Here is a 20,085-nt window from a genome sequence, read left to right as displayed (position 1 = left end):
CAGACTTTTAGGTAATGCCTTGAACCAACAGATTTAGCACAGTTGCATATTCCTACATTATAATGGATGTACAAGTCAAGCACCAGCAATGGCTCACCCCTGAATTATCAGCCATTCCTATGTTTCTCCCATTATCCTCAAAAGCCACTTAAAGGAATTTCAAAACACAAAAAATGTTGGTTTCATAAGATAAGAAATTATTTTCTGATTATTATGCCACTGCAATTTGTACATGAAAATGTTAATTATAGGTGCATTTTTTTATTTTTAGAAGAGTATCAATAGAGCTTTTATTCGGGGTATCAGGACATAAAATATGTATCAACTAAAACAAAAAACAAAAAACAGTGTCTATCCTAACAATTCATAATGCATTAAAAAATATAGCACCAATGCGTGGATTCTATATGACAAGATGATTCTGTGTTGGGACTTTAAAAGATGGACAATGCCCATTGGACTTCTGAGAAGCACATAGGGTTATGCTGAGTGAGGTAGTCAGTATGCATTTAATGGTGCTCAAATCCAATGACATCTCACTTTGTAATGATTTTATGAATGAAAGCCAAGAGTTGAGTCAGGAAGTGAAAAGAGAATTATGAAAGTCTAGGAGAGAAAAAAATCAATCAAGGGAGAAAAGATTCAAATCTGTTATAATAAAGCCCCAGGAGGATAGGAAGAACATTCTCTCCAGTCTAAGAAACTGACTCTTTTGATGGACTGATTAAAGCTATAAATGCCAAATGAGGTGTAAACAACTATTAGAGTCTTGAGCTCTAGCGAATGTTGAATGTTAACCCTCAGAGCAGACTGTGAGAACACACAACAATTAAACAATGACCATAGCACCTAGTATTCACACGCTTCCAGGCTACGAAGAGAACCCCAGGTCCTACACACACTGAGAAGGATAACCAGTCTTATTCTGGGATCATTAAAACATAAGTGTAGTAGAAGGTCTGAAGTCAAGATTTCCACACAGTAGCAATATTTTACATTTTAATTTCATGATCACTGATAAACACAGTAGAAAGACCTTGGAATCTTTTTTTTTTCAATTTAGAAATCAGCTCAATTGTTTGTATACAGTATCTACAAGAACTATAAGAGATAAATAGAGTGATAGAGGTGAAGAAAATGCAAAGTTGAGATCATACATTCTTAAATTTCTGTAGCAATCACATGGAAATGGGATGAGATAACACAGAAAATACACTTTGGGAAGAAGATCCATAACTAATTAACTCTTAAATCCATATAACATGCTATCTATATTAAAATATAATTTTGAGATGACATGCTAACTATAACTGGAGATGACTCTACTTAAATGTGTAAAAGTTAATTTCTGTCATATACTTATTTGTAATAAGTTGAGTGATTACCCTCTAGACATATCCATATTCTGATACTAAGGACCAGTAAATATAGTCTTATTGGGGAAGAAAAAGGCTTTACAGAAATAATCAACTTGAGGATCTTGGCACAAAATTAGCCTAAAGTATCAGAGCGGAACCTGAGTCTCAGATCAAGTGATTTCAGGAGAAATAGAGAGAGAGGAGACTGTGTCGGCAGGCAAGAAGAAGGTGTGGTGACACAGCCACCTGGCTAAGGAAAACAATCGGCAGAAGTCACCATAAAGAGAATGGAATGAGTCCCTTGCAAAGCCCCTCCATAGAGATTTTAGTTAGAGGCTTCTATCCTGTACAACCAAAGGAAATACATTTCTACCTGTGTGTAGATAACAAGTCTTTGGTAATTCTTAGCAACAGTGTTCTAAACTTAATATATCATTGGGCAAATTATACGAAAATACTGTTATCTCACTGTTTAGCAGAATACTTGGGAGGTTTGTTGTTGAACTTCTGCTATGTCTTTGGTGCCTGTTACCCTTCTATTTGAAATACATTTTTTCTTTTCAAGTATCCAGTTGGCATTTGGCTACCACAACCATGTCGTAGTCCCTTATCTCTATTTCCCTGGTGCTCTGGGTCACCCATTACAGTTTTTCGACCTACCAAGATACTCTGGATTCTTCTGTTCTTACAGTAGCCTGGAATTTTTCCAACACTGTCAGGCTTCTGTGAGAGGGTGATTCCACTTTAGATTTACCTTTCCTTCTGTGAGTGGTGATTGCAGCAGCAACAACCCAAAGACAAACAGCATCATCTGGAACCAAGCCATGGCTGGAAGCTATCAAAACAAACAAACATCTCCAGTGAAGTAAATAGTTCAGGAACTCAGGAGGGATGGAATTGGGTGATCTGAGTTTGCCAAGCAGCTGTAACTTCAGAGATCACTAACAGGGTAACAGTTTAAAAGTCACTATGCAGTGCAAATAGAATCACAATGAAGCCCCCATGTCTCTAAAAGGATCATAAACTGAGAAACTTGTAGCTTGCCCTTGTACTAGCATATGCAGAGACTTGGGAATTCTTAGCACCTTAGCACCTTCCTGCAAACATTCATTGCCCTTTCTTTAGCCAAAGGGAATGTGAAAAAAAATAGATCATCTATTTGTGAGAGAGAGGTATAGTTAGTTCACTTTTCACTGTGTCCCATAGCTCAACTTCTTATTCTCAATGATTGAAAGAACTATTTATTTATCTACACCAGAATTTAGTCAAGATTTCAGAGTTGGGATTATGCAGACACAAATTTCCAAACAGCTTAGAAGAAGTTATTTCTACAAGAGAGAAATTAGAAATTGTGTTTATTTTTTTTTCTCATCCTTGTATTATTGTCAAAAGTCCTTGTATAGACAAGCAAACATACAGTGAACTAAAGGCCTTCTCATTTCAGTTCTGGTCAAGCCATGACTTAGTACAAAGACCGTTTAATATTTATTGTATTTTAAATGGCCTTCCTATTCTTTTCCATATTACTTCTTTTAAATTGGATAATACCCTGTGAGTCTTTAGGGTAAAACTAAAAGCAACTCAGTTGAGGAAATATTCATTTTTCCTGTAATTACTCACCAATAATGACTTCAAATCCATTGTACATAGTTAAAAACAACAACAACAATAGCAACAACAACAAACAGTTTCACTTTCGAAAGAGCAAGTCTTTAATCCGGCTTCATAAAGCCCTTCAGTTTTTATTGTAATACTTCTCATGTAATCTCACATATTAACACATTTAATCTTGCATCATTAACACGTTTTCATTTTCCCAATAAGTACAGTTCTACTGTGGATATAACAAAAACATGAGAATAAGTTATACTATCTATATAAATATATGAAAGTTCAGTTACATATCTGTAATAGCATTGCAAAAAGAACTTCACTGATATTCACAGAACAATTTCTCAGCTTTCTAAGCACAGATAGATGTCCTAAGGGTAGTTTTTTTACTCTTGGAAACAGTAAAGTGATTGGTAGGATAAAATACATTAGAATGGTCACTTACTGTTGATTTGACAGTTGAAATATCTGTCTTATCTGTGTCAAGAAAGAAGGTGGAAAGAGATGACAAATTACATATCACAGCTGTCTCTGAACATATTCTGCACCTTGAAGTCAATCCCAATCAAATCTGTCCTGAAATGGTATTGTCCAGACCAAAAGGCTCAGATTTCACTACCAGTTGTTTATGATTTGGTTCCTATCAACACTATTAGCATGAGTTAGTAGAACAGGCTTTTCCTTCCTTACCAGACAAGTTCTTAAGCATATTACAAACTAGAGTCTAGATTCTAGACAATGTCTTTGGAATTTTGTGTTTCTCTATTGACGACCCAAGACTATTTAATAACTCAGAAAATAAATAGGACTTATCTTAAAGCTGACTGCATTCTTGAATCAATGTTTCATGACTTCTATTTCCTATCTGTAGCTTACTATTAAGATACAGTCTTTGGAAACAATCAAGCTTAGGAAACTGACCAGAACCTCAGGGTTCTCAGACAAAATGTGAATGTCTATAGTTTTACTTTTAAAAGTCAAAGACATAATTTTATAAAACTCCTAATACATATTGTATAATGTATATAACTCTTTGATATTGGTATTTATTATCAATTACAGTATTTAAATTTGGCTAACCCTATCAAATATTTCCATAAAAATGTGTGGTTTGGTTGAAAAATTATTTCCAAATCATTTGAAACCTTTCTTTTATTCATTGTGTCACTTTGTGGAAAAAGACAGTATAGTCTAGAAAAGAATCAAGTGCTGAAGGCATGGTCCTCCTTAATGTAAGGAAAATAAATTAACAGCATCCTCATTCAAATACACAGTCAGCATGTCTGTATCATATGATCCACAATTCCAAAGTCCAGTAGACCAGGAGGTTACATATTCCACTCCCATACTGCTGCCAATCCAAACTGCCACCATTTTTGTTGAGTCCAAGGAAGGACACCTTTGCTAAAAATATGTTCAAAGAAAAATGTCTTCCACGGTCCCTCATTTTCTACCTTATTCTTGGTACTTACATTCATACTTAGGTGAAAAATTGGCCATCATTCTATCCTTACTACATACAAATGGAACAATACCTTGTCCTTTCTTCTGATGATTTAAGGTCAGGAGGACCTGCTTCTTCTAAAGTGTGAGGGCCATGGAGTTTGCTTTCCTTGTCCTGGAAGATGGAAACAACGTTCAAACAATGATGTAAAGGTAGCCTTATATTGTCTACACTTTAGCACAAACTTAAAACTTGTTCAGTGAGGTTCTCTTAATTCTTCACTCTTTGATGCCCCTATAATCTGCTTCAGGGCATGGACTATGCCTCAGCTTTTCCCTCACACTAAACTAGAAGTCTGCTTCTTTATAAATTCAGTAATTGCTGCTTGGCAGCCACCCTAAAGAGCTGCAGGCATGTATTCAAGTATCATCTCCTTCGATCTACCACGTCAGGCTTCCCATGTTTCAAAAGCTGTTGTCTTTAACTCCAACAATGCATGCATTGGTGTCTGATCAATATAACTTCACATTTTCTATTCTAGAAGATCAATGACAGGAAGTAGTTTGGAAGAGATAATAATGACCTAGCTCTAACTAATGTAGTCTGGTAAGGGCACACCCACCCAATAAAAGACTGACATTTTTCGTTTGACTGCGGCAAAATCAGACTTTGAAATGGCTTCAAGCTTCTTCTGTGACTCAGTAGAAATCGTACACACAGGACAATTTCTTTTTTAAGGTCAAAGAAAGTCTCTAGTGGTTTCTTGCTACGAAAAGTGAACTAACAGTTGTTCCAAGATCTGCTGACAGCCCCTAACCTCACACCTCACATCTTTCTCTGCACTTCCTTCACTCATTTTCTCAACCCTGGTCACATCCACTCTCCCAGCCCGCCCTAATATTTACGCTGGTTCCACAGCACAGGTCTTCATGCTGTCAGGAAGGAGCCAGAGAGGGCGCTTGCTGCCCCTCCCCTCCTGCAGACGATGATAACCGCCTCCTGCCGCCACGTGGGGGCGGTGTCACGAGGCTTTATTCTGTCAAAGTTCTTCCTCGGCATAGAATCTCTCCACCCCTCCTTCAACCACTACTGTGCAGGATACCACGGAGAAGTTCTTGTATATTTATCCCTGTAAAATACGAAGTTATAATTTGTTTTCGCCATATGTGAGGGTTGCTGGAGTCAATGTCTGTTTACACGACAGAGAACTTAGAAGAGAGGAAAGGAAATATATAAGCTGTTTGAATGTCCAGGGAGGTGGATAGAGAAGCAGGCGCTCCCTTTCCAGAATGTCTGAGTGAATGAGCTTCAAAATTGAAATGAAAATCAGGAAAGTCTTACTCAAAGGCTTTCTTAAATTTTCAGAATCCTGGCAGTGTGATGGCAACACTATATCCATTTTCAAAGAGTAAGCATTTTTGGTTTTGTGTTTATAAACTCTTCCTGGTTATCTTTGTTTCACAGAAGTTTAGTGGTCAGAAAATTAAAGAAAGATACCTGGATCAGCTTTTTAATACCTGAATTTCCTGACCAAAAGTATCTACACTCAGGTCGAACTTTCCTTCATTAATGGACATTGTGTGGTCTACACAGCTGGACTATAAATGATAGATGTGGTGGATAAAGGGGGCTGGTTAGCTCACTGCTGAACGGAAAAGTTAGATTGAAGATCTCCAATTAAGTTCCCTCACCCATTGATGAATTTGACATCTAGATCAATATGATAGTTATGTGATAATATAGTAGTGATATAAAGTCTAATCATAATACAAGAGAAGACAGCTTATTCCAAGCAATATCATAATCACCCAGACCACTTCATAAAGCCATAATCATCCCTGAGCACAGTTAGGCAAAGAAACCTTTTATGTATGCTTTCTTGGCCAGTGTTGTTACAGCTGCTCATGGTATACATGTTTCCCTCTGCCATTTGGTTATTAGAGGTTATTCACTATGGGACCCAACAAAAGGCTTCTTTAACATATAACCAAAGATTCTCAATTTGTGATCTGGTTATATAATAATTATGTCGGTATTGTGTTGTCTCCCAAATTTGGTTCCATTTTCTTTCTTCCCTCATTATGGCTTCAAAGTTATCAAACTTCAGCTGAATCGACACTACAAAGCAGATGCTGTGACATATTAGGAAGTCATGAGAAGAAATAAAATATGATGTCTGCCCTTACAGTAGTGGTTGGTTTTCTATACTATAGTTTTACTATAGTTTAGTCTTACTATAGTTTTCTATACTATAGTTTTACTGAATGATAATATCACATGCTATGGTCACCCACAACCATAAAATTGCTTCATTGCTACTTCATAACTTTAATTTTGTTACTGTTATGAATCATAATCTAAATATCTGATATGCAAGACATCTGATATGTGAACCCTGGAAAATGATTCTTCAAGAACACCCAAGAAGTCACAACCAACAGGACAAGAACTACTGCCTCAGAGTTTTTGTGTATTCTAAGAAATGGACATGTTATTAATTATTAATAATATAAAATGTGTTTTCAGAGATAATAGACCTTAGAAACATAGAAATGACAGATAATTGTCTATGAATTATAAGAATGGTTCCCAAGAGAAGTATAGAAAAGGGCCTGAGTCTATTTAAGAGACAATGATCTGTTACTGACCTAGAAAGTAAAGAGCTTTGCCTGAAAGAAAATCATCACACAGGAATGTAAATGTTTCCTTGCATCTGAACTTTAGAATATAAGGTCAGAAACCAAGTTTAAAAGACTACAAAAATATATCCACACCTTGCTGAAGGTTTTGACTATATTAAGTACATAATAAGTAAAAAATAAATGATTTTTAAGATTGTAGTTTTGGATCTGGAGTGATGGTTCAGTGGTTAGGAGCACTGACTGCTCTTCCAGAGATCCTGAGTTCAATTCCCAGCAACCACTTGGTGGCTCACAACCATCTGTAATGGGATCAGATGCCCTCTTCTGGTGCGTATCTGAAGACAGCTGCAGTGTACTCATATAAATATAAATAAATAAATAAATAAATAAATAAATAAATAAATAAATGATTGTGTTTTTGTCTGTAGCTAAGCATTCCTTTACCTTACAGGTCTTTTGATTGTATATTATGGCTTCCAAATTTCTTTTTTTTATGAGATTTCTCTGTGTGAGAATGTGCGTGTCTCCGCATCTATATGTGTTTCTTGCATTGTTGTTTGGCTCTTTTTCTGATTATTTTGTTAGTTTGTTTTTCATATTGTGTTTTTCTTTTGCTTTTCTTTTTCTTCCCTCTCTCCCTCCATCTCTCCTCTTGGCCTTTTTTCCTTGTACCTAGGCCAAGGCCAATGTCTTCTCCACTAATCCCTGCTTCTCAAAGCTGCTTTTCATCTGCCAGATAGCCTCTGGCAAGAAAAGTGAGTCAAAGACCGATGACCCTGTGTTGAAACATTCAGCTGGTTTGCTTAATACAGTTTATTACAGTGTTTTTTTTAGTAATTAGCTGGTATGTCTAAATTAATCATTCAACCCATGCCAAAAACGTTAATGAAGTTGTGTCTATAATAATGTATAATTTTAATAACTTGGAATGTGTTCATTAGCATGCTCCTTCCTGGCTGTGGGCACTGTACAGGGGTGTGGAGACATAGTCTCTCTTCTCAACTGCAGTCATTTCTAAATCAGAACACAAGATTTTAAGCTGTTCATCAGAGGCCTCAAAGTGGATGGATCAGTTAATCGTAGTGGAATGTTATGACCTTATCCTTAAAACTGGAAGTTGAAGACAAAACAAGCAAAGTCAAATACCAATGCATTGAGAAGCTGAATTAGATCAGAACAAAATAAAGAGATGCATTCCACCAAACTTAATCCATGATGAATTAAAAACTTCTTTAACCATAATAATAATTCAGTGAAAGTTTGAAAGGGTCTCCTTAGAAAAGCTAGCAGCAGCCTGTCTTGATAATACACACGTGGCATCCCAGATCTGGGCAGGTAAAGGCAGAACCATCATTTAGAGTTCAAAGCCTGGGCTGCCTAGTGAGACCCAAGTGATCAAAAAGAAACACAAGCATAAATAGGAATCGCCAAGTTGTTTATACTTAGAAACCTGTTGCTTATCTTCTTTTCCCTATGTGCAAAAGTGTACAAAAAAGGGACTTATTGGATTCAGAATAGTGTTTAAGAACACAGATTGAAAGTCATTTAGATTCTTATTTACCATGAAGCAATTTATTTTTAATTCATATTAGTTCTTTGTAATTTCATGCACTGTAATTTGATCAAATTCACTCCCTCCTCCAACTGTTTCTAGATTCATCCCCAACCTTCTGTATCTACCAAACTCAAGATGTGCCCACTGGTGTAATAGCAGCATGAATGTCATGGAAGTATAACCAAGTATTTTCTAATTGAATTAAAATGCTGTTCCACAAGATGAAACTCATACATGATACCATTATAGAGCTGGAAACCTATATTTACACGGTCTGGAATTCTAGAGAACGGAAAGCATGTAAGAGTTGGAAAGTATGGATGATCACAATTTCTTTTTTTACCCCAGAAATAATGTCTGTGTGGATATAATCTTATGGTTCTGACTTATAAAAACACTCTGAGTTCAATGTCAGATCCTCTAATTAATCCCTGGCAGTCTTCTCAGGGTAAGAAGTGCTGCACTGGGTCTGGGCATCTCTCCAAATATATCAGGAGAGACAACTGCTCATGGATCTTTCTGTCGGTACCTGGGAAGTCCTCAGCAATGCTGGAGGTAAATAGCAAGTCAGTAGAAGACATTTCCTCTTCTCTGAGGAAGAGGTAGAATCATTTGGAAAGATATGGGGAAAACTCACATAATCAAACAAAGGCCAAAAACAGGAAGAATGATCTACTAAAGTATGCAGTGTTATGTCACTGCTACATTGGCATAGAGACCCGTTAAATTCTGCAAACTGTGGGTCAAAGAATTCAACTGACCAAAGACAGAATTCAAGTGAATGAAGAATAGGGAATGTGGATCACAACCTGAAAGCAAATTTAAAATTTCTTCAAAATAGTCTTGGCTATGAATAAATCAATATGACAAATGTAAGACTAATAATTAAAGTGACTGTATCTAGTATATCATCAAGACTTGAAATACACCAATAATGTGGTGTTTGCTCTAAATAATTTTGACATTATACAGTAGTGTCATCTCCAACTATTAGAAGAAAAACCCATGGACAGAAACTAGGACCTATGCAAGTTCACTTATAGCATGAAGGTTGCAGTTGGGCTATGCTGTCTGGATGCAAGGGCTACCATTCTCAACCCTGTTAGATACTGAACAGTCCAAAGTAGCCTTTCCTTCAGGTTGAATGCATAAAGCTTCAAAATGGGACTTTTAACCATTGACTTGTAATCTTCCCAAAATATCTACAGTGAGATATAAAGTTGTTTGCTATGCGTAGGGGATATGTGTGTTTGTGCATGTGAGAACTTTCAAAAAAAGATCATGACATGAATTTAACCAGATCCAAAAACTACAAATCTCTACAAAATTCAGTTAGCCATTCTGAAGCTTCACATTGGATTTTATGTATTTACTATCAAATATATATTTTATGTATTTATATTTCACCATAGGGGAAAACTCCATGACAGTTAAAATGAGACCAACAGTTAGCTTTTTATCCTCCATTATAATTGAAGGGTTCATCATTCGCATTCAGTCTTCCTTTATCAGCTAATAGTTGTCCTCTCTTCTCATTTCCACAAGTTGCACTGCCCACATACACATTTGTTTAAACAAATTGTTATAGTCTCACATCTGTACATGGAGATATTTCTGAGATTGCACAGCCTCACTTAATAATATACTTTCTAAACCTATCCCTTTCCCTTAAAATTTTGGTTATTTCATTTTTTAGAGCTGAATAGTATTCCACTTTGTACATATAGCAGTTTCAATATCTATTTATATGTTGAGAGACTACTAGTTTGGATCTGTTTTCTTGCTATAGTGAATAGAACAGAAACATTTTTAGGTTTTCTCATTTGTTGGAGAAAGCCCATTGGGCACTTCAGGTTTGAACTCAGTAAGTAACTGAACTTCTGATCTTTCTGCCTCTACTTTGTGCTGGGATTACAGCATGATGGTATGGAGTGAAGCTTAGTCTCTCTGGGCTCAAATTTATGTCTTTGTGCGTGCTAGCTCAGTTCTATATCAATTGATCTATATCCTTAGCCCATTTGGCCGCTTCCTACTAAAATATCAATACATAGTGGTTATTCACATTAAGGTATAATTTTATCATCTTTCAAAATTGAAAGGTAAGACTGTAATTCTAAACTCTATGGCTAATTTATTAACTCATAAAACCTTGAACAGGTGATATAGCACAATTTGACTGCCTACCATGCCCCCTGGGTTTGATTCATATAAACATGCAATGATAGACGTCATAATATAGACCTGTGACCTGAGTTACTGAAGAACCTGAACAGGACGATCAGAGCTTATGAGTCAAGATCAGACTGGGAAAAAAGAATAAACTTAATGGATATAGAAAAATGCTGTAGCTTTATATTATCAAACAAGGTATATGTATGTGAAAACATACTGGTATGTAAATATATAGCAGGAGACCAGAAATATGAATGTCAAACTATTGCCACACACAATTATTGGTGTTCCTGTGATATAATACCTGAAACACTTGATAGAAAAGTACCAAATTCAATTATCCAGAAAAAAAAAGTGAAGAATTTTAAAATGAGAATGATTTGCTTTTGAAATGGGGTACTGGAGTCATCAAGCTGGCATTAGACTCCAGCAACCCTTCAGCAGCAGCCCAGCAGCAGCCTTATCTGCTTTAAGGACTAGCAAAAACAAAGAGCCCCACAGGTATCAGCTGATACAGCTGTTAACAAAGCTATCAAATACCTAAGCCATTCCAAAGCCTAGGCTCAGCAAACTGAGACACATTGAGAAATGTGGTTTAAAAAAAATGAAACTAAATTTCAGAAGGAACAAAAGTAAAGACTGGTGTTTTCCAGGAAGCTCTTCAGTTCCACTCTTATCTTTGAAAAGCAGCTTGTACAAGGCCACCTCTGCAGAGCGTGCCTTCCCTTTCACGTAAGCTGAATACTCCCATGAGCCAACGGCCAGGCTTCTAATCAGATGGGTATCTCTGGAAGCCAGAAACAAGTGTCCATGCCTGCCCTCCATCTCCACCACCTTCTTGTTCTCTAATTGTTCCTCCGCTTTATCCTTTAATTTAGAATAGTGAACATTCTTGGTATGTTATTATTCAAGAATGTACTTGTTGAGACATAACCCTTTCTGAAAAAGGTTGTGAAACCAGACTATTTTTAAGACAAAACTTCTTTCTACTTTAACAAAGTAATTTGAGTAAGTATCAGTGGGACTGTGCAAATGTTATGATGTTTCTTCTGCTGTCATGTGATGAAAAGGGCACTTTACCTCACCCAAGCCAAACTCCCATAAACCTACACTAATTGTGAAAAAATGTAAGGTAATCCCCAACTTGGGGTGGGAGGGGCACATCCTATAGAATGTCTAGAATTTTACTCTTTACATATATAAGAGTGATCAAAGGCAAGCAGAGACTGAAGAACTGTCTCCATGAGAGGAGCCTCAAATGCCTCTTTGTAGTCTCTCTAATCTAATCACATGCCACTGGACATACCCACACCCAGAAACACATGCAGAACACAAATCACAAAAAAAGAAGAGTGCCCAACGATGAGTGGGGTGAGGAACTAGAAGATCAGGGGGAATTTAATTAGGGGTGGGGGGGTGGGTTGGCTAATGCAATAAAATACATTGTATGAAATTCTTGAAGAATTGATAAAACTTGAAACTCTGGTTTTCACTCTGGAGAAAAAAAAAGAATAAAAAGGTGATAGGAAAAAAATCTAGAGTTTACTAAAAGTGTTATCTGAGTGTAATTCTGTTCTTATATAACTATACTATCGTAATTATAATGCCATGTTAGAGATTAGTAGGAAAAGCTGAGTGAAAGATGACATGAAATTATCTGGTGTCTTTGCGACTCTTCAACAAATCTACAATCACTCAAATGAAAACTCCATACACTTGTGGCACAGTAAGAGAGGGTTCTAAGGTTGTGATGGTGCTAATTCAAACCTAATTTATTGATAGGAATATGCAAAAGAAAATTAAATTTCCAACAGCAGCTGTTAATACAGTTTCCATCAATTGGGACAAAGTAATTCTCTCATTTTCCTAAAGCCTCATAGCAGGTGAAGCCTAGCCTTTACCTAGCTGGAAAACTGGCTATTAAATTTATGATAGTTGGCAGCTTTGCCTCTCTAATTAAAAGGGATCAGAAGAGAACTAGCCTGTGCTTCAGAAGATGTGGCACTGAAGTACACCCCAGGCCTCCAGCTTGGCTCTCTTTACATCTTCAGAGAGAGACTTTTGGAAAAGGCAATCAGTGTGTCCTGAACCACATATCCTCCTTACCTGCAGCCAGATTTCAGGTCCTTCCAGGCATCCTGATTTGAGCTCAGTGAGCAGTTTTACTCCAGGCATGGAAATAGGGAGGACAAGCCCTTGTTGTTGGAACAGTGACAGAGCCTACATATCCAAGTTACTGCTAAGATGCTACAGTATTTCATTTATGACATTAAATTATGGGGCATATAGCAGTATATGTATATACTGTATAAACATATATACATACACATATACAGAAATGTTGAATTAAAATTAGGCTACCACTCTTCCCTTAGTCACACCATTTGGACTGCTCCTAATCCCTTCTTCTTCAATTCCTTCCCAGTTCATCTTTTCTTAATGATACTGGTGATTTTTATACTGTTAAGTACAGTATTGGTATTAGGCATGCAGCATGCAAAAGAGACAGAATCTTGTCCCCAGAAGCTAACAGGTGAGTTTGATGTATGTTTGGTTGGTTGCTTGCTTGTTTTTCCAGTATCTCTTTTTTTAAAATACTTTACTTAAAAAGTCATGCAATATATATTGATTACATTTCCCTCCCTCAACTCCTCTTAGATTCTCCAGAGACTACCTCCCTATCTCCCCTCAGCTTCATGTTGTCTCTCATCTGGATTTCTCTATATTTCTTTATCTTTCCCCTTTCTCTCCAAAAGTAAAGAAAAAAAGGGAAATGAAAATCAAAACAACAAACAAGTAAAATAAAAATACCGAAACAAAGACAGAACAAAAAGCTCATAAAAATAAAAAACACATGGAGTCTGGTTTTGGTTGGCCAACTATTCCTGGGCATGAGGCCTGCCCTGGAGTGTGGTTGATTCACTGACAAACCATTGTGGGGAAAATCTGATTTTCCCTTTCCCAGAATGTTTCAATTGGAAGTGTCTTCATGGTTAGGTGTGAACTTCGTGCTCACTTCTCCTCAATGTTGAGATTTTTGTGTATTTTCAACCTGTACAAGTCTTACACATATTGTCTCCTACCTGTGAGTTCCTGTTTCCATCAGTCCTGGTGAAGATGCATGCTACTGTCTCTTGAAGTCATCCACCACCTCCAGTTCTTACGAACTTTCTGTCTTCTCTTCTCCATAGATCCCTGAGCTTTGAAGGAAGATATCTGACGAAGACATTCCATTTAGGACTGAATGAAAGATTGTGGAGCAAAGCAAGTGCTTTGCCCAGTAAGCCATCTTTGGGCATCCCAAACTGTGCTTTGTAAAACACAAAACAGAACAAAACAAAACAAAACAAAAACAGTTGGCAGGTTGTAGACTATAAATGATCTATCAGACATTTGCATTTCCTCCATATTTTGCATAGAAGTTTTTGAAACTGGATTAAAAGACTAAATTTATTCAATTGTTATCTTTATATTCTCAAAACACAAATATAATCTACTGAAAGAAAAATCCTAGGTCAGGGGAAAAGTCTCCCATTCACATGATAGTTCAGGACTACATATCAATTCATTGATAGCATTTGACAAGATAATAGATCAGGTATTTCTTATTAAATTCATTCTCGTCCATTATAGGTTGAAAATATACATTCTAATACATTTTTCCATCCTATGTATTGACATTTGTGTAAATTAGTATGTGGTAATTGGAATGAGAATAGCCCAAAATGGACTCATATCTAAATGTTTGGTCCCCGGTTAGTGAAATTGTTTGGGAAGGATTAGGAGGTGTGGCTTTGTTGATATCAGCCTTGTTAAAGGAGGCATGTCACTGGGGTGGGCTTTGAGATTGTTAAAGGTTCAATACCTCTCTCTCTCTGCCTTCAGTTTAGGATGTAAAACTGTCGGCTACTGTCCCACTAACTTTGATGAGAACTTTGAACTCTTCTGATCATCTTAAATATATAATGTAAATATTATTTAATCCCTTATTTGCTTTCCTACAACCTTTTGCTTATATTTATACCTTCTCAAATAAAGTCCCAATTTTTTCAAGGAAACAGGTAAGCCCATTATATATTTTGTTCAAATCTACATCCTTTACAGAGCCTAGTAGAGTATTTAGTGCTTAATAAGCACTGAAGAAGTGGAGATTGAATCTAAACATTTATACGGCATATCTTTTGGTTTCCTACATTCTACATTGTATGAGACATTAGCCTCTGCCAATCTGCACAATATATTCCTCAACATTCAAAATAATTACATGACAGAATTTAACATTTTCATTGGGTGGAGCATTTTAACTTCCTGGGCTGCTTTGAACTCTGTGTGTGCCACCTAATTCCACACACAGAGCAGTCCTCTGCTCTTATCAACACTACACAGCCTGTTAAGCCCTCATTGCAACTCTGTCCTTTGCCGCAGTCATGACGTTCAAATTTCCTCTCATGGCCATAAGCCTGGAAGTTGCTATGATTGTTTTATTTGGATTATTTGTTGAATATGAAACACCACAGAATGCTTCCCAGCAGAACACTTCCAGGCAGAATGCTTCCCAACAGGGTAATACCTCAAGTTCAGCAGAAAAGGACCAATTTTTTCAGCTGTATCCCTGTGAGTAAGCAATTTACTTCTTATACACTTTTGGCTTCTTCAAGGTCTTTCTGTAAAGATGTAAATATGATAATATTTATTATTACATTTTGAGGTACTGATAGAATTGTCTGATTTTTATTAGTGTCATGGGTATTATATGTTCCCCATAGGACATTCTTGTATTCTGTCTAGAGTGAAAGTGTTTAAACAAAATCTGTGTTTGTTCAAATAAGAGAATAATGAGCTCAAAATTAATATAATTTATTCTGATTTTATTTCATTGCATTCTTAACACTAAATAACTGTCTTTGTCTTTTTGAGTTTCTTTGCACATTCGGTAAAAAAAAAGGTGTTGATCACTATCCTCAAACAAAGGAGCCAAAGGCAAATGCTCTATGATAAAGATAAAGGTAAAATGGAGTGAAGACAGGGGAGCCAGAATTTTACCTTGAATCCTGAATGAATAAATACTTTAAATTGCAAGAATGCAGTATGAAAATTTATCCAAAGGTAAAACAATTACAGCCTCACTATAGTGAGACACCACTGTCTACTGCACATGGGAGCAAGTGAATGCAAGACAGTATAAGGAACACACTGCCAAAAACTCTCTCTAAGATTAATGCTATTTAAAAAATTATATAAAAATCTTAAAAAGCTGATAATTTTCATGATTCAATTAGATATGAGAAAAGATATTTAGGCTGAAGAATAAAGTTAATGGAGCGTCAATTTATGTATTCTGTGCTTTGTAATACTATGAAAATAGATAGTTTATTTAATTGCTAGTGGTGAACATTTAATTTAAAAAGTAGAAGCCTTCACTGAGAATAGAAACAGAAGGAAAAGAACAACTGAGCTTCCAATTCAGAGACTCAGACTATGATATTGCTAATATATATTAAGGACCGCTTTCTAAGGGATTGTCATGAGCCTGATGCCATCATTAGCTCATCTTCCAAGAGAGATAACAATAGACAATTATTTCTACATTTTTAAATGAAGCTCAAACATTTAAGGTATTTAAAATTGCAATTGTTAATATTGTTTCCAACACCTGTTTATATTAGAACAATGCTTTCATGTCTATGTTTTTCAGGAGTACATACAATGTAAGCTTTCTCATTTATGAGATATGACCAAGGATGACTTAGCAAAATTAAGGGTGGAGTTAGCATCATGGGCCACATTCTGAACCCAGATACCGTTATACTTTATAAATATCTAATAGTACCCTTGATTACATTTTATACTTTCCAATTTAGAGACAAATAAAAAAAAGAATTATTTTCAATTTTTATGCCAGTATATATAGTAGTTTTAGTCATTCATCCATTGAAAAAATATTTTAAATGTTAAGAATGCACTATAAAACTCTATTCAAAGTAAAACAATTTCAACTTCATTATAGTGAGACACCACTCTCTATGCAAGTGGATAGGGAGCAAGTGGATGCATGATAGTATAAAGAAAGAACAAACTGGCAAAAATAATCTCTAAGATTAATGTTATTAAAATAAAATTATATAAAGAGTTTAAGAACCTAATAACATCCATGATTTAAGCTGAAATATTAAGCCTGTTGTCAAAGATTATAAGCAAAATTTCAGCTTAAAATGAGGCAAAAAGCAAGATGGAAAAAGTAACAAAACGTTAATTATTCCCTAGCTTAATAATAGATGATTAATTTCTGGCTTTTAGTGTACAGGCTACCAATGGAAGTTAATATTGTATCTTATTCTTACAGTTTTCTAAGCCCATGCATATTAAATCTCACTACACACATGTATATAAATATAACTATGTAAAGGAAATGGGTATATTAATTGGACTTGATTTTCATGAACATGGAACATTTATACCCTAATATGTATATAATATATTTTATATATAGCAATTATATCAGAGAATGTTATTTTTAAAAGACATATTAACAATTACAACATTCATGTCATTTGACTAGATCATAGAATTTTTTAGTATTATAAGAAAATAGTCATTATTCTTCTGATTTTGTAAAGAATTTTTAAGCTTTAGGAACTAGACAGTAAATAGAGAAAAATGGACATAGTCTGTGCCTTCACAAAGTATTTGTCTCAGTGGGAGGGGTGAGTGTGTGTGTGTGTGTGTGTCTGTGTGTGTGTGTGTTAGGTTCTAATAGCTAAAATTGTCTAAATTATCTTGGGGGGTCAGTCTTTGTAATTTCTTGTCCAACATGCAATATGCATTTTCTATGAATGATGCACATCCTAACAAGTTCTAAGAGCTACATGACCCTTGCTGAAAAAATTTATAGAATGGTCTGAGACACTGCATGATTTGGGGCATATATTTTGTCTAGAGTTCAAATAGCCCTTAGAAATTTTATGCTTAAGTACCACTCATTAGAAAATAAGTCATCAATGTTCATTTTGGTAAAACAATATTCACATCAAATCAACAAACATTTGGATGCTTACCTGGTATGTCACACTGTGCCAGTGCTAGGATTTTAAGGCAGAAAAGGCTGAATTTCCTTAGACCTAGTAAGTACCTGTATAGCTCTCAGTCAGAGTGCTGAAAACTTCTGAGTTTCTGGGAATCAGATTCTATTACAGATTGTTGTGAGCCACCATGTGGTTGCAGGGAATTGAACTCCGAACCTCTGGAAGAGCAGTCAGTGCTCTTAACCACTGAACCATCTCTCCAGCCCTCTCACAAACATGTGAAGTAAGGTGGCAACTTGCTTAGTTAGTAAAGTGCACGCACAGATGGGGGTGTTATTTTCTTCTCCTCTGACTTGTACATTAGGATGTTTTAGTAATAGAATGTGACATCACATAACTCTTGAATTTACACATATTCCTAGAAACACCATAGAAGTGTTTTACACAGCTGAAATGTCATGTTTCTGAAATGCTAGTTTGTAATAGTGTATATTCTGTAAATTTGGCTTCTAAGATACTCTGCAAAGGGACATAAACTGATAAGTCAAACTTGGAAACAGTACAATGAAAGCTTGATTTGAAAGACATAGGCCGTTGTGGATTGGTCACTGTATTCATCAACTCTGAAAACGTCAGGGCATTATTGCCTAATTGACACTTAAACCACACCAAGGATCTTTTTGTACTTTACTATTTTTTTTTTACCCTCACTTTGACTGGATAAAGGACCCATGGGTAATTTTGAACATTCTGTATTTTTATACATTGTTCTTTTGAAATATGACTTTTTTTGAAATATGAAAGTGACTCAATATATAAATGTTGACATACCTCATTGTAAAATATATATTTACTTATTTCTTATTTCTATCACCAACAATTTCACTAAGAAGTCCTTGAGACGTCATAGGTAATCAATAAGTTTAAAGTAATTGATACAAATCTCTAAATTTGTATTTAGGATTCTAGTTTTTCAAGGAACTTGAACGGTTTCCTAAGAAAACAGCAATAAAACTCAACTTTATTCATTGAAATGGTAGCCATCATTTATTCATTTATAGAAAATACCTGCTAAGTACTCAAGGAAGAATTGTAAGTCACAGGATAGTCTCTTTTAATATAATATTTAGCTCCCATTTCAGTAGATGCTAATTCAGCTCAGAGCTCAACAATCACAAAATGAAGTATGTTTCTTCTGTCGTTACATTTCAGGAGTGTGTTACACATATTTGCATTAAACAGATTATCATCATACTTATTTACACAAGACATTAAAATGACATATAGGAGAGAGTCATTAGTTTATGAAGTTAGTAATATTTACTACTTCATTACAGAAATCTTCACGAATAATCTGACAACTTGGTAAATTTGCTTTCTTTCCACTAAAGACACAGAAGCCTACATGTTAAGATCTTTACCATATGTAGAAACAATGATGTAGTGAAAGAAACACTCTTAAATTGTGATGATAATAGTTTTGCTTTCTCAGACTGTCTGAGCAGGTCTTTCAGGCACTCAAATGCCTGTCTATAATCTATATATCTATCCATCACCTATCATCAATCAATTACAACCCCTCCTTTTCGTAAACACTGAAGGTATAAAGCTCCAAAGAATTTACACAGCACTCAGAATTATTCTGACTTTTCAGACTAGCCAAATATTTAAAATATGGTTTCAAATTACCATGTAGGAATTTATTCCTACATTTATTCAGAGACTATTCACTTTCTTTTGAAAGATCAGTACATAAGCAATGAACAGAAAGTAAGATGATAGTGGAAATTGAAAGAGGACTAAATGAAAAACTTGGAATTTTCAATAAAGGAAAGACAGTGAACATTGGCCTTACAGGAGAATTCTAACTAAATATGAAAAAGTAACATGGCTGCATTAGGTAGGTTGCCTACCATGTCTAACAACTGATTTCCATGCCCATATGGAAGAGAAAAATGACTCCTACAAATTGACTTCTGACATCTACTTGCATGCTTTGGCATACACACACACACACACATGGCACATGGGGTGAGGGTAATTAATTGATGATAGATACATAGGTAGATAGGTAGGTAGGTAAGTAGATAGATAGATAGATAGATAGATAGATAGACAGACAGACAGACAGACAGACAGAGGATAAAATAGACAGGGACAAAGGAGGAAAGAGAAAATAAGATAAATTATTATTTAAAATTTAAAAGGCATTAAGGATAGATATATAGAAAATTACAATTTTGGAATTAGTTACGTGGTAGTATATGCAACCAAATACTTC

The 20,085-nt window shown here is 35.6% G+C and overlaps 2 protein-coding genes across 4 annotated transcripts in view; one reads left to right on the top strand and one right to left on the bottom strand.

Annotated features, from left to right (window-relative positions):
• Positions 1-14,057, bottom strand: part of Crisp2 (cysteine rich secretory protein 2) — a 40,322-nt gene extending 26,265 nt beyond the window's left edge. Inside the window, exons 1-5 of one of the 3 annotated variants that reach the window (XM_052192488.1) lie at positions 13,866-14,057; positions 5,319-5,542; positions 4,505-4,587; positions 3,415-3,446; positions 2,113-2,193 (exon numbers count right to left, since the gene is read on the bottom strand). In XM_052192488.1, coding sequence (XP_052048448.1) covers positions 2,113-2,184 — 72 coding nt within the window. In that variant the 5' untranslated portion in view covers positions 2,185-2,193; positions 3,415-3,446; positions 4,505-4,587; positions 5,319-5,542; positions 13,866-14,057. Of the gene's footprint in view, positions 1-2,112; positions 2,194-3,414; positions 3,447-4,504; positions 4,588-5,051; positions 5,288-5,318; positions 5,543-13,865 lie in introns of those variants that run through there. The other 2 variants (XM_052192489.1, XM_052192490.1) reach the window with 2 other exon arrangements.
• Positions 14,058-15,146: 1,089 nt separating this feature from the next.
• Positions 15,147-20,085, top strand: part of Rhag (Rh associated glycoprotein) — a 27,798-nt gene continuing 22,859 nt past the window's right edge. Inside the window, exon 1 of the mRNA XM_052192420.1 lies at positions 15,147-15,396. Coding sequence (XP_052048380.1) covers positions 15,210-15,396 — 187 coding nt within the window. The 5' untranslated portion in view covers positions 15,147-15,209. The remainder of the gene's footprint in view (positions 15,397-20,085) is intronic.

Source organism: Apodemus sylvaticus, chromosome 9, assembly GCF_947179515.1.
Source record: "Apodemus sylvaticus chromosome 9, mApoSyl1.1, whole genome shotgun sequence".
Taxonomy (NCBI): Eukaryota; Metazoa; Chordata; class Mammalia; order Rodentia; family Muridae; genus Apodemus; species Apodemus sylvaticus.
Note: the sequence above shows the minus strand (reverse complement) of the source record. Positions and strands in the feature narration are given on the sequence as shown.